General features: G+C 42.2%; 1 protein-coding gene across 9 annotated transcripts in view; it reads left to right on the forward strand.

The window, feature by feature from the left end:
- LOC101789803 (SAM and SH3 domain-containing protein 1) overlaps positions 1-14,637 on the forward strand; it is a 544,938-nt gene that overhangs the window by 439,290 nt on the left and 91,011 nt on the right. For all 9 annotated transcript variants that reach the window (XM_038175902.2, XM_038175901.2, XM_038175903.2 and 6 more), the window contains exon 2: positions 5,878-6,006. In XM_038175902.2, coding sequence (XP_038031830.1) covers positions 5,878-6,006 — 129 coding nt within the window. The remainder of the gene's footprint in view (positions 1-5,877; positions 6,007-14,637) is intronic.

Here is a 14,637-nt window from a genome sequence, read left to right on the forward strand (position 1 = left end):
AGTTTCTCTTGATGTAATGACATGAGAAGGTATCGTATATAATAGAAAAAGGTTACACAGCTATGTGATTCAGTATGAAGTTTCTGGATTTAGTGGGACTTTACTCTGAATTCAGTGGGCTCTATCACTGATTTCAAATAATGGCTACAAAATCTTTTACATCAAGCGGTACCATTGTGCATTCTATTTATTGTAATGGGTCTAGAAATGTTTTAAATGTGCTGCCGAGAGCTTGACACGTTTTATTAGATCTATTTTTGTAACCATCTGTACAGCCACATAGCTTAATGACTCAAGGCTCAGATGCCATAAAAATTAATAGAAAGTCTTGCATTCAATGTTCTCTTTGTTCTCGCAGTGTCCAGCTATAGAGGGGTCAAGGGAACCATGACAACCCTTCAACATCATCTGAAATAGCTCTTCTCAATATAAAAATGTCATGACTTCTACATTGAGTGTTTTATGCCTTGCCCTTGAATATCAAGGCGAGTGCAGGGCTCCCTGGCCTCATGCTTCTGTCTCATTCACATTTTTGACCCTGCTGACTGTCAAGATAGACTTTGAACCTGTCGCTTTATGGATGGTGGAATTGTTTCTTCTGCTGAATGGAAGATTGTCCTTTCTGAGCCCTAGGAAGAGAAGGAGACATTTCTCTAGCAGCTTGTTGAGTTTATTTTTAATGGCAGCTGGTTTGAAGCTAAGCCAGCATGTGAAACATCAGTCTTGTTCCTGGCAGAAATACGCTGCTAGCAAGGGATGGGTAGGAGGGTCAGAAATGGGTAACACACACATGCGGATGCCTGTCCTCATCATGTGAGTCCAAATTGCTGTATCAAACACAGACACAAGCCCTAGCCAGAGAGGTGGACACAGATCTAACTGCTCTGCCAGGCTGGGGCTGCATAGGGCAGCACGCACACACTTCTCAACTTCTGTGAGCCCACTTTGGGGAAAACATCTACAACAGGCTGGTGTCTTGTTCAAAGTTGTCCCAGGGAAACCTGAGCATCCCATGCTGTCCAGGTAGTCTGGTTCTTGCTGTATCAAAAGATCTCGTTGGATGTGTGCTGTGTAGATGAAGTCCTGTTGAAAACAGTGTGTTTGTTAGGCACAAATATGTTTCCTTTCCACATATGTTCTCATTTCACTGCTTTTCTTTTTCTGGTCCTTCTTCCCTCTCCCCCTATCCTCTCCTCCCCAAACAAGCCTGTTTGCTCTGGCCCACGTTCTGGCTTTCATTTCTGCACTCCTCACAGCTATCCAAACCAAAGGTATTATTGAAATGCATGATCGTCTTCCACAAATTTTTGGTAGGCGTCCCTGTTAAGATCCAAGTGCCAGAAATAAGCTGCTCGTGTTTACAGTCACTCTCCACACAGTAGTCCTGTGTCTCAGGCACGGAAATGGGTTTTTCTCAGCTGGGGCTGTGAAGGTCAAAGTCATGCCTTGGCCAGGGCATGGTTGCAAAGCCTTTTAAAAGAGCATCTTCATCTGTGCCCTCTCCAAGTACGTTTAGACATTTAATAAGTTGGATTTTTTCCTCAAGGTTTCTGACCTGTTCCTGGCCTCGCAGATCATGCCTGTGCAGTGGCCAGAGTTGGTCTTGCTGACCAAAGAGCCTCGTAGCATTTGGATCTTTGTTACCTTTTTGAGATTTGCTCAGCTGCATGAATTTCACTCCCTGCTTTGAAGAGCGAGCATGTGTATTTGATAATCAAGCCTCTTTCCTGACATTCACAGCTGATAGAATAGGGGGATATGCTGGAATATGCAGCTTTGTAATAATACTGTGTCAGAGCCTGAGGTAGTGAAGTACAAATTCAAATAGCTGTGTTTCTTTTTTAAGCTTTTTCTAAGACTATTCTGTGTGAAAATCTGTGCAGAAAGAATGTATGTTGTGCCAGTGCCAAGGACTTTGGTCCATAAACAGGTTCGTGAAACGTATTTGTTACTAGCAAAGTAATAAAGTCCTAGTACTGTTTTTCCTTTATCGTTATTATTCTTAAAATACTAATTATTTTTGCTTAATTTTATTGCCAGCAGAGCTCTCTGGCGAAGCATTTTTCTCCTTTATACTTTTAGATGTCAAATACAAAGGATTCTGCCAGGGCGTTAAAGCAACTGATGAGCAGTGACCGATAAATCCTAACTTTATAATAAGTGTCAAATCGTTCCAGCTCCCCTTTGTAGTCGCTCCATTAACACGAATCTCAGTGGATTCCTTTGGTATTCACATGCATATCAGAACTAATTCCCTGGGAATTCCGGGGTAATTCATCATTTACTCCCTGTTTTATGATGCCAAAAAATGTTGTATGCATACATTATAAGATGGAAATTCAGGAACGTTATTTGGCAACCAAAAATAGGGATCTGAGCTAGCTTCTGCTTTCATTAAAGTATTTTATACATTTTTCATTTTAGGTTTGCCCCTTCAAAATTAGTGGGTTGTTTGCTTTTCTGCCTATCAGACTATTTCTGAAAAGCTCTCAGGCAGTAGCAGAATTCTAGGAAAAATATGTTGTTAACTTTTTATGAATAAATTAAAGTATTTCCGGAATTTTAATGAATATTTGGGTTGCTTGTGATTTTTTTTTTCTCCAGAGATGATCAGTGGGTTTATATGATAATTACATATATGTCAGTAAGAATAAATCTGAAAGCTGTGCCTTTTTTTCATGAGGATCTCATGAGCTGTTTCAAATATGGGTCCATCCATGTCAAAATGGGATGTAGTGGCACGTAACTGAAGGCTTACTTTAAATGAGTTCTGAGTGTTATTTCTATTATTTTAAAAATCCTCTAGATTTTGGCTTGTGTATGAAGGCAAGAAAGTCAAAGGAAGTTACCAAAATTAATATTGGCTTTTATTCCTTACGTATCTGATTGAAATCCTACTAAATTATCATTGGTTATGAATGCTTTTATAGTTCTATGTTATTATGTTGGGGAGCTTTTAAAAATGCTTTAGACAAGTCCACTGCCTTGTAAGGGAGATGAATGAGTTCTCAAGTTGGGTGCTAAAGTTTGCATACAAACTTAAAGATTAGGGGTGGATGATGGAGATAATCACATGCATTTAATGTACACCCTGTGGGAGAAAACTTGAGATAATGAAAATCAGATACGTAGTCATCTGTCAAGTTATAACATTATTTTCATGTATGTAACATGTAGGTGCTGCTGGGTGTTAAATATTTGCTGTATTTGACTTGGGCTGACTTGAGGATCTATTTTTCCTTTCTGGATGCTCCCACAAGTAAACTGCCCTCCGTCTGGCAACCCAGCAGAAACGCATGGAAGGGTTGCAGTGATTGTCTTCTTCAGGAATCAATTCTTGTCCTCGAGACCTTGTGATCTTTATGTCCCTTCATGCATTCTGGGTGTTAAGCTTCCTTTCACACAGGACTTGTCTTCCTTGGAGGGCTGGCACGAGCTCCATTTGAAGCATAGCCTCTAAGTTGAGTCCTGTGCGTTGACTCATTGAAATCCTGCCTGCCAGGCAGGCTGGTGGCTTCTCTGGGCTTTCTGGGGCTGGTGGCCTTTGTCCCTTGTCCAGAGGCTGCTGTTTGCCATCACATGCTTGGTTGCAGGAAGGCCACCCCACCCCTACAGGCTTTAATTTGGGTGCTGACATTGAGCTTGTTTTACTCTAGGGACAGTCACAAACCTTTGGACCTGTGGAGACCTCCTTTGAAGAAAAGCACCACTCTTCCCTCACCAAAAGCAGTGAAAAATGAGTATTTGCAAAGCTTTGTTTGCTCCGCTGTGCATGGCAGGCCTCTGTCCTGTCTGGTGTCAGCCCTGCTCGCAGTAGAGCTGGCTCAGCTTTTAGCTGAACGTGGTATGTTTGGGTTTGGAGTGTGTTACTCAATTTCAGAGTCATGACGGTAACCTATAAAATCCATAATTGCTCTGTTGTATAACTTTTACTTACACAAGTTACACCTATTCCCCAGCAAGCTTACCACGTGAAATTTAAAGGTCTCCGGAGTTCAGGAAGGAGACAGGCTGACAAAGTAATGAAGCAGCTTTCATATTGTTCTAATGGAATGATGGTTTCCAGTCTTATCCTACTATTATTACCATTTCCAGCTCCTATAGTCTTAACTGGCAAAGCTTATTAAGCAATAAGCAGCCTCTGTCCAGCCGGGGAAGATGCTGGGAAGTGGGAATTTTTTGTAACCCTTACAGAAAAATGTTTGTCACAAGAGAATGGCTGGGAATTAGATTTCATTTCATCTCTTTGAAACCCATGCGGGTTTCCATACTGCCTGCAACAGCGACCAAGTGAAGGTTACATTCGTGGGCTGCTTTTTCTGTCTTCGTTTTCCTCCCTGGCGCAGCAGAGCTGGTGATCCCTACCGAGTGTGCAAACCTTGTGAAGGCAGCTCTGTGTGTGGGGCATCAGCAAGCACTGCTCAGCCAAGGCTGTGACAACCACTGGGAGAGCACCCAGCTGCAAGTTGCTTTCTGTCCCTACTGTACACAGTAGTTTAAAGGAACTGAACACCCTTCCGCATTTTGGGAACATGAGGTCTCTACAAAGCTTTCTGGGGAGTTATAGGTACCTGTTGAGCATGTGGAAATGTACTTTAAGAAAGGAGAAAGTGTGTTTCACAGAATCTCAGGTTTAATAGGCTTCCACTCTGACTTAATGGGAGAGTTTTTTCCAAACTGGAAGTGATACTTCATTAGAGCAGGGCTGCCTCTTCGGCACAGTCAGACCCAGAAAACAGGGCTATTTATTTTCAAATAGCAATAACTTCAATAAGATGAGCTTTCTAATTAAAAGATTTCCTTCTAGCTCATATGTTAACACTTTGCATTGCAACTTAGGTGTACTATTAGCATAATTCTTTTTAAATGTCTTCTCGGTTGCTTATTTTTTTCTTAATATTCAAGACAGCTTTATGTGTTACATCTATTAACAGATAGCAACAATGAAATAACACTGCCGTGTATCCCTGTTCTGCTCTCAGCAGCCATACTTTGTGTAGGCATTCTTCAAAAGGTAGATAATATGTATACAATAACATATATGCACTTATAAAATTTAGACAAAAAGAGAAAGTGTCTCCATTTGATCTTTTGGCCCCACGTAAGTGTGTGTCCATTGGTAATCCACCTTGTCCACCCCCTCTCCCTGCCCTCTCTGACACAGATACCCGAAGTTCAGAAAGATTCCTAATGCCACTTAAAATATCCAGCCTTTCTTTCCCCCCTTATTTAGCCATCATTCAAGAAGTATGAATTCTGGCTGTAATTACCAGATGATTACGATCAGGTTCCTGGCTGTAGCCACTTTATTAATGGGGTAGCAATCTTGCCTAGCAGAACAGACGTTTGGGACCGAGTGAAGCCTGTTTCCGCCCCCAGAGTACCTTAAAAGAACAACTGGCAGAGTGTCTTTGTGGGTGGTATAAACTCGCCTGTTAAACTCATTTGGCTGAAATTGTTTGCAGTCTGACTGATGGTGCTCATAAGCAAGAGGTTTTAGCGTTTCAAAGTGCTGTTAGTCATTGTCAAGGAAAGCAGGGCTACTCCCAGTAAATAAGGTCGGTGAAACACATGTAATGACTGGGTATGGGGCGAGTGGGCAGCTGCTCGGGAGAGCCACTTGGAATATGAATGCATGTGGGCAGGAGGGAATCGAGGCAGATTGTGCCTGGGGACACCACTGCTCAGCATCACTGTCCCTGCTGTTTCTGTCAGTGCAGGGAGCAGCAAGGACCGACCCACTTGTCCCTGAGGAGCAATGAGTTGTGTGCTGCCTGCCTTGCAGGGACAGGGTCTCCCTCACGCTTGTGCTGTTGCTTTTAAATTAGAATTTTAAGACTGATTAGCCTCTCTTTTTCCCCCTTGTCTCCACCGTAGGATGGGTCACTGGGAAACATTGATGACCTTGCACAGCAGTATGCGGACTACTACAACACCTGCTTCACGGATGTGTGCGAGAGGATGGAAGAGCTGCGCAAGCGGAGGGTTTCACAAGACCTTGATGTGGTATGTAGAGAAGTTCATGGCTTTTTTGACAAGTGATTGCTGTTTGTGACCCAGGAGAATCATCAGTGTTTCATCCTGATAATTTGAAAGTTACTTCCCTACCAAGAGAAGTAACCAGATGTGATTGCGTTCATGCAAATAAACAATTGGGCCAGCTCAATTAAACACTTGGAAATTAACTGCTTAATTATTATTTTTTTAGATATTTGTTGTGATTTATTAAGCCTGGAGACTGCATTTCTTAGTCAGTGTGCTCCTGGTGTAAGCATAATGAAATTGAGTGCTGTATTTTAACTGTACAACTGTTTGTTGCACTGTACGAACTGGGAAAGTACAGCTTCTTAAAACTCTGAGGTGCAAATATTCATAGAATCATAGAATATCCTGAGTTGATTTCATGCTCCCAAATGTAAGCAGTCACCAATTTTGTGAACCCTTTTCCATTAATGCGCGTCACAGAACCTGTAGGGGGACATTGAGTCGCAGTCATTCAGGCTGGAAGGGGCCTTAGGAGGTCTTTAATCCAACCTTCTGCTCAAAGCAGGGTTGACACTGAATTCAAAACAGGTTGCTCAGGGCTTTATCTGCTTGGGTCTTGAGACTCCATCAACAATAGAGACGGCACAGCCTGTCTGGGCAACCTGTTCCTCTGCTTCACTGTCTTTAGAGTAAATATTCCTCCCTGATAATCTATTACAGACCCTCCCATATAATTTTTTTTGGCCTGTTTCTCTCATTCTTGTGCTATACACCACTGCAAAGAACGGAGCTCCATGTTTTTGATAACCTCCCCACAGCTACCATTAGGTAGCTGTGTGTGTCTGTGTTTTTTTTTTTCCAAGCTGAATTTCCCAGCCCTCTTGGCATGATTTTGCGGGGCAAAGGCCCAAAGCTGTGAGCACTTGGTGGCCCTCATCTGGTCTCTTTCAATTCATTTGACAATTCATTGACATCTTGCTAGCACTGAGGGCTGCACAACTTGAGGTGTGCTCATAACACCAGAACTACCCAGGCCTTTTCTGCAGAGCATGCTGACCCAGCCTGTCAGTCCCCAGCCTGTGTTGGTGGCTTACTCCTTCTTAGGAGCAGGACTTTGTATTTGTCCATGTTGAATTTCATGAGATTTCTGTGAGGTCACTCTGAATGGCAGCTGTGCCCTCAAGTGTATTGACTGTAACTCAAATCCACAGCCAGGGTAATGGTGCCATCTATTTCCTCTGCAGGTATTTAATGGGACAGGCCCATAGATCATGCAGTTCTCTGCTTACAAGTGGCCTTCCAAGTACAGCACACTAACCATTACGTGACCCTTAAAGCCCAACCTGCCAGGAATTTACCCATTCAGTGGTGCAGACTCCTCGGGGAGTCCCACTTTCATTGAAACTAAAGTATATGCAGGTCATCTCTGTAACTCATTTTTGTTAGGTCTGGGGAGGAACCTTTTCAGGAGGCCTAACACAAAAACATTTCTGTTTGTTGGATGATTCCCATTTCCTCACAGTTCTGTAAAGTTAGTAAGTGTTTATCATTGCTTAGTGTATATATGCATGTTTGTTTTGTACATCTGTATTACTGATTGTTTTTTTCATTTTAAACCTTTTCATCATTTTTGCATAACATTCATAATCTGTGTCAGAGAAGAAAGCTTCTGGGCATGCTTAGTTAGGTCTTCTATATTAAGTTTGTTTCCCAACTGTATCATACGTTTTACTTACAGTTTTGTAGATATTTCCTACAAATCTTTTCTGACAGAAAACAGGTTACTGAAGGAATTCTTCTTTATTTTATATTTGGTCATTGTTTTGCTGCAGTGGTAGTTTTTTGGTATCACACAGAAACTCATAACGAAAGTTACTGGTTATTGCAGAGCTTGTAAATTGTGAACCTGCTGACTGTAGTTGTTCCTAGCAGTTTTGCTTTGAAACTCTGTGGAGTTTCTGGTGTGAAATAATACTTATAAAAACCAGATTGTTTGCTGTCACTTAGTATAGTACTTCTTATTTAGAAATCTCAAGCTGTAAATCTCATATCCCATCTTGTTTGTACGGGAAAGCAAGGTAAGGGTAATAACCTCACAGTGCTGTGGTAGAGCCAGTATGGTATCTGGTAACAGTTCTGCAGCTCCTCTGCGAGTTCAAACCTTTTAAGAGAAATGTGGGAGCTGAAGATGTGTAGTGGTGTGTTCTGTCATGGTTTCACTGGATCTCAGCACTGACTAGCAGCAAGGAATGGTTTGCTCCCATTCTCCAGCAGCTGTACCTGATGACATGGATTACTTAAGGCTAAGTGTTAAAGAAAAGATGATTGCAGGAAATCCCTCTGTAGACAGACCCTTGAGCCTTCTGTGCATAGCAGCTGATGGCAGAGAAGCGTAGATCTGAAAGCCTCCATGTACCTGATATGCTAGGTGGCTGCTGGCAGCCGTGACGCCCGCCTTTCCTGGCACTGGGGCTCTTGGAAGGCAGCTCCTGTGCTGGGTGATGGAGTGTGCTATGTGGCAGGAGGGGACTCCCTTCCATTTGGACAGATGGGCCTAATTTGGCTCCTTTCTCTTCCAAAGCTGCAGAAGCCAGTCTGGGGAAACCCATGTGAGTTTAATTAACTCACATCAAAGGTGCAGAGCTTCAAGCTGGTTTAAATAGATGCAAGCTAACCCAAGACAGACTAGCGAGTAGTTCATTAGCTCATCCCGTTCAAGGGAAACTGTAGTCAGAGAAAATGACTGCATGAAAAAACATCTTGGAGATGTATCTGCAGTGGCTCCCATGTTTGGTTTGCTTGCTGTAGTATTCCAGTGATGACTTCTTGAACGTTTAAGTCAGTGCAAAGATTACGCAACTGAAAATTAAATTAGTGCTCAGTTTTTGCTATATCCGTCACCAGTGTATAACACAGTTTCTGGGCATCAGATAGCCATTCTGCTGCGTGCTGTACACAGTGGGCAGGGAATGGGCATGTTGACTAGCATGCATTTTCACTGAGATAGATTAATACATCTGATTATCTGCTGTAGGAGGATTTGGTTTAAACAGAAGAGCTGCTGAAGTTGCCTCAGAAGTACTGATGTGAAAGACAGAATTGGTGACTCAGTTGTTGTGATGTCTTTCCTCTCTGCAGCTTGAGGAAAGCTTGTGTATTTGCAGACATTTTGGAATTGAGAATGGGGAGTAAAGCTGGAAGGGAATGCCAGATTCACAGCATATCTCAGTAGCAAATATAAGCAATCACAAAATTATTACGCACCAGTATTACTGGGCTGTTAGTCTAGCCTGGCATTGCTCTGCCATGCATTGCTCACCTAGCAGGGGTAGGAGGGACAGTGCTAGCTTCTTCCCAGCAGTGAGGGCATGCCAGAGCTGCAGATGAGCAATGCTTCTGTTCCTTTTTCCCCCACTGATGGTCTTCTCCCTCTCTTTAGCTAAGTGTTAGGGTAAAACGAAGCTGCTGTGTGTGTAGTACTAGTGCTAATTTCCAGGGTTTTGCTGAAGTGAAGGTTACTGAATCCATAGAGGGGGAATCCATAGTGCAAGCCTAAGCCCTGCACTGAGATGACATTGAAAGAGGCAATAGGAGAGTGGGGAGTCTCTGACAGCCCTCTCAAAGTTACGGATACATTGTGCAAAAAAATTTAAAAGGCAATAGGTATTGGGATTCGCCTTCAGATTTTAAAGCGGGATGAGTGATAAACGCAAAATGCAAAAGGCCAGTGTTGGGTTTGGAGCTGCCTTTACTGAATGCTCTGCAGAGAAAGAAAGTGAATCACCGCAGGGGTCCGAGCGTCCTCCAAAAGTTGCCCAGAGAGGCTGCGTCAGGAGAAGCAGCGCGATAACAAAGAAGTGCCCGCGCTGGTGAGCCTTGCCAAGAGCACGCATTCAGCACTGGCTCGCCCAGATCGCCCTTTGTAGCATGTCCACTGAAAGGACAGAAATATGAGCTGTTTATTGCTGCTTCTGTACGCTTTGAAAATGTTTTAAAGCTGTTTGGGAGCAAGTGTTGATATCTTGATTGTATATTGTACTTTTTAATCAGCTCCTCCCCAACCTTTCCTATCAGACCATGGCCATTTCAGGCTGGATATCCTGCTTTCGCCGCATTTTTAAAAAATACCACTTGGTGAAATTGTTTGCGAGAGCAGCATATCTTGTAACAAAACAGTAGCTGCAGATGGAGCTAAACACAGATTATTTTTCCAAATGGTAGTGCCGTCAGGGATTGTTGGTTGTCTCCAGCCACGATAACTGCTTTTTGCATTTGGAATTTTGCCTCTGTTTTTGTAATGGAGAATGTGCTTGGGTTTGGACATTAATGTTTGTGAACAGCATGGGAGTTGCCCACGTTTCCTAGCAGTTGGCCTATTCCTGTGCACCGTATGTTTTTCTGGCTGAGGAAGAACTGCAGGCAGTAGACGGAGTGGATTTTCAGGCCCGTAATGGATGTATCACTGGTAATATTCATATGGACATCTGCTAAAATGTGGTTATGGCCAGAAAAGTGACTCGGTGAGGATGGCTCCTTGTTACTCCTCATATCTGCTTCCTTTGTGTCTTTGGGTTCGTATCTGCTTGGCTCGCTGTCAAAACCAGGTTCGTCTTGCCTGTCAGCAGGGCAGGACAGTATTGATGTAGCTGTGAAAGAGCAAACTGCATTCTGTTGTCTCATCCATCACTGACAGCGGCCAGCTAACTGCTGCTGCCAAGCTCTGCATTGTGGCTGGTGATCCTGGAGTCAAAGAGCAGCTTGAGGCTTCCTGATGGGTTCTGACAGCTACGGCTGTGGCACTGAGGAACTGCACCCATCTTTTGATTTGTGAATTGCATGAATTTGAAATGAATGTCACTGGAAAGTGACAAGGCACACAATTTACCTCTTTTTTTATTATTATTATTTTCTTCCTGCATGGATTTAATTGATTTCTTTGCACAGAAAGGGAAGTGTTTGGTATCTCTCTGCCTACATGGTAGTAAGTACACTGCATATATCTTACAAATCAACTTCCCTAGGCCCTTGTGGTTTTACAGAACCTTAATGAATCACATACATGAAGCACATACATGAAGTCAGAAAATAGAAGTGAACACAAAACCAAGATACGATTCTTGCCTTGCTGCCCACATGTGTAAGCACGTAGCTCATGTCTTCCTGCACGGTTTTGAAAAGTGCTCAGCAATCAGATGTTTGGTGACAAATAGGTTCGACAGTCTAGGTGTCGTCATCATGTACAAATGTGTCCGCCAAGGACGAAAAGTGGCACAAATAGAGTAATTAGTAATTAGAGTGACGGAGTAATTAATCTTTAGCCTTTTTAGAGGTGCATTTGGCTGATACTATACTACTGGTGGGCAATATCATAAGACCCCTAAAGAAACTCGGCCAGCCTTCGCTGAAGGAGACTGAAATACCCCGAACTGTTTCCCAGTCAGTGATTGATGTGCATTTAAGAAGTCTCCATGGGAGTTAGCCAGTTAAGTTGCAGTCCTGAATATCTTTGTGGAATCTGCCTGTGCCTGCACTAGAGCTGGCTCTAGCCACTTCCCGTATTCTTTGTGTTTTACAGACATTTAAAATCTCCGGGCCCTTGAATAGGCTGCTTTTTCCCTGCCATGAAATGATCAGCTCTGCCTTGCAAATGCAATGTTGTGTGCTTTTACTTTTGTCCTGAGAGGACACCGCTATCTTGCAGGAACAGAATCCCACTGTTTTGTTTTGTCTTGCTGGCTGCAAGAGGCCCTCCAAAATACAAACAACATCTGAATTGGATTAGAAAGGTATCTACAGCATGCAAAAAAAAAAAAAAAAAAAGAACTGGAGAACATGCAGATAAGACTTCTTAAATTTTGGAGGGTTTCCAGGCCTTATCAGTCAGACACACGAAAGAAAAAGCAGTAGTAAAAGATGCGGACTTTTAAGCATTTCAAACTACACTGGAAGGGAAAAAATAAGGCTCTTTTTTTCCTAAATGTGAGGTGCATAAAGTAGATTTACATACATAGGATATACATAATGGAGATTTCTGTGTCTGCAGTCTCAGTCTCTCAATATTTTAGGGCATATCTACATAAGTTTACTCCATAATAATTTTTTCATCATTAATGGAGCTTTTCAAAGGTAGACACAATTGAAGTTGTGAAACAGGCTATTTTTAGTGTCTCATGTATCACACATCAAGACAGCAAAGGCATTTAAATACAGAGCTAGCATTAAGAATGAAAATAAAGCAAGGCTTGTTCCAAACACAGTGAAGTGAATGCGTTTCTAAGCAGCCCTTAGTCTACTTAGTTCTAGCAGACTTAGTAAAAATCTCTCTACATTCTGTAAGCTAATGATCTCCTGCAGTCTCAACTCTATTTTTTTTGGAAGCCCACTTATGAATAATCCCTAAAGCAAAATCTGTCTATTTATAGCCAGAGTTTGTAGGCTGGAGACTCAGTGGCTTGTTGTGGTGGTTTGGGTGACCTTACCTTTCTTTAATGCATTCAGAGGATCCGTGCTTTTTGGAGCAGGATCTTCACTTCAACACTTCCAGTCTTTGGAACGTTTGCATTTTTGGCAATGTCAGTGTTCTGGGAAGAACAAATTATTGAATGTATTTTATATATTGAATTTATTTATTTTCTGGAAATTATTTTTTCCAGAATTGGTAACACTGTTGTAAGTAAAAAATGTCCTAAGTAGAAAAAGTAACTCACTTTAGGTAGTCTGACTGGAAACTATAGAGAGGAATAACTTTCCTTTAGAGGTATAAATGTTTTTCTAGCTATTCTCAATCTTGCATCTTCATCTGTAGTGATTTTCTCGTCCCTTTATGTTTAGCAGGACTTTTAATTTGAACCTAAGATCAATTGAACATATTCTTGCTGTGCTTTTCTTTTATGCTAGTAGCAGTGCATGTCTGCCGGAACTGACAGACTAGATTTGTATTAACGCTGTGATTTGATCTCATTGGAGCCTGAGGACTTCGGGAGTGTAGGAGGAGGAATCGGTTGACTAACTTCAGCTCCCTTTGTGTATTTTCTTTTTCTTTTCTCCTCTCTGAATTTAAAAGATGACAACCAACGTGGAAATGTACAGTGTCACACTGCCTGGACCATGAGGTAAATTTCATTGCAAGGAATAAGATTATTAAAAAATGAAAGAAGAAAAATTAAATTGTCATATAAGAAAATATATCTCTCAGAATAAAACCCCGAATGGGTAAATGGTTTTTGTGGTGTGCAGTCCATGCATTGATAGAAGGATTCCAAATACCTGAGCGACATTACTCTGGGAAGGACAGTAATATGTATTGGCAGACCATTAAGTTTCAGGGAGTGAAGATCCAGGATACTGTGAACATGCTTAACATGCTTTTTGAAAGTTGCCAGGCAGTTCAGAGGTCGTTTAGCAGACAGTTGTTTATTGTGTTTTTGCAAACCCTGGGACAATGCTGATAGCCAGCTAAAAACACCGGTGTGACTTGCATGAAGAAAAATAAAGTGGCAGCCAGCGTTGATCTAAAATGCACACAGCTAATCTCTTAAGATTTTTCCAGTCCTGCATTCGAAATATGTGACTTTGGGTAACTTTTTTGGTAATTCCATTGGATTCAGTAGTGACTGTTAAGGAGAAGATTGGTACTGTATCAGAAGAGTATCGGATAAGTGATAGCAGCTGAATCATCAGAAGAATGAACCTAGACGGTGCAATGTCCACCCGCTAGATCAGGTTGCCCAGGACTCTTCGTTGTCCTTGTGTAGATTAGTTCTGACTTCCCAGGCAGTTCTCTGTTCCTTTCCTTCCATCCTCCAAACAGTTCCGCTATGTGTGCTGAAGATGGCTGACAGCAGCTTCAGGAGTCAAAGTACTGTTGCACTAGCTTCCACTTCTCCTGTGTCTTTAGGTAGAGGAACACCGTCACTGGACCTCAAGGAATAACGGGGATTATTGCTCAAGACAGAAGTCTTGAAGTTAGTGAGGTATCCAAAAAGAAATGCACTTGTAAGAAATGGAACAGCCTTGCAGGTTGTCAGGGAAAACAGGCAGGTCTTAATCAGGAATAAACCAAGAGCATGTTTTGAGGGGAATGAGAAACACATCATGAGTATTCGTGCACATCTGGATGTGCTTTGGAACATCTGTTTCTCCACAGCAGAAGGACACTCCTCCAGCAAAGATGCCCAGAGGAAGGCAGGCTTCCTTCTGCAAACTCAAAAGGTTTATTCCTACCCCCACTTTTTTTTTTTTTTTTTTTTTTTTTGCCAGCCTGGCCCTGATCTTCATGATGTAGGTTCTGGCACTGCACAGCTACCCGCTTTGATCTCTCCATGCTTTATCTTTTTCCAGTGTTGTGTAGGTTTCCTGTTTCAGCAGTATTGCCTGAAGCATGCAGAGAAATGTTCTGTTTCAAACAGGACAGTCTGCGAATTTTGTGTTTGAAGGAGAGTGCAAGGAGTTTGAAGAGATGTGATTTCTTTAGTGATTGATCAATCTGCTTTCCACAAAATAATAAAAGGAATGGATATCATATGGAAACCCCTCTTCCTGACTCCTGTCTGCCCTATCCCTCTTGATTTATATTTCAGTTCTCCCCCAGTTTAGATTACAGCTGTCATGCAAAATGAAACAAAGTAGTTTGGGATTTCTGAATCCAGATTT

Source organism: Anas platyrhynchos, chromosome 3, assembly GCF_047663525.1.
Source record: "Anas platyrhynchos isolate ZD024472 breed Pekin duck chromosome 3, IASCAAS_PekinDuck_T2T, whole genome shotgun sequence".
Classification (NCBI taxonomy): Eukaryota; Metazoa; Chordata; class Aves; order Anseriformes; family Anatidae; genus Anas; species Anas platyrhynchos.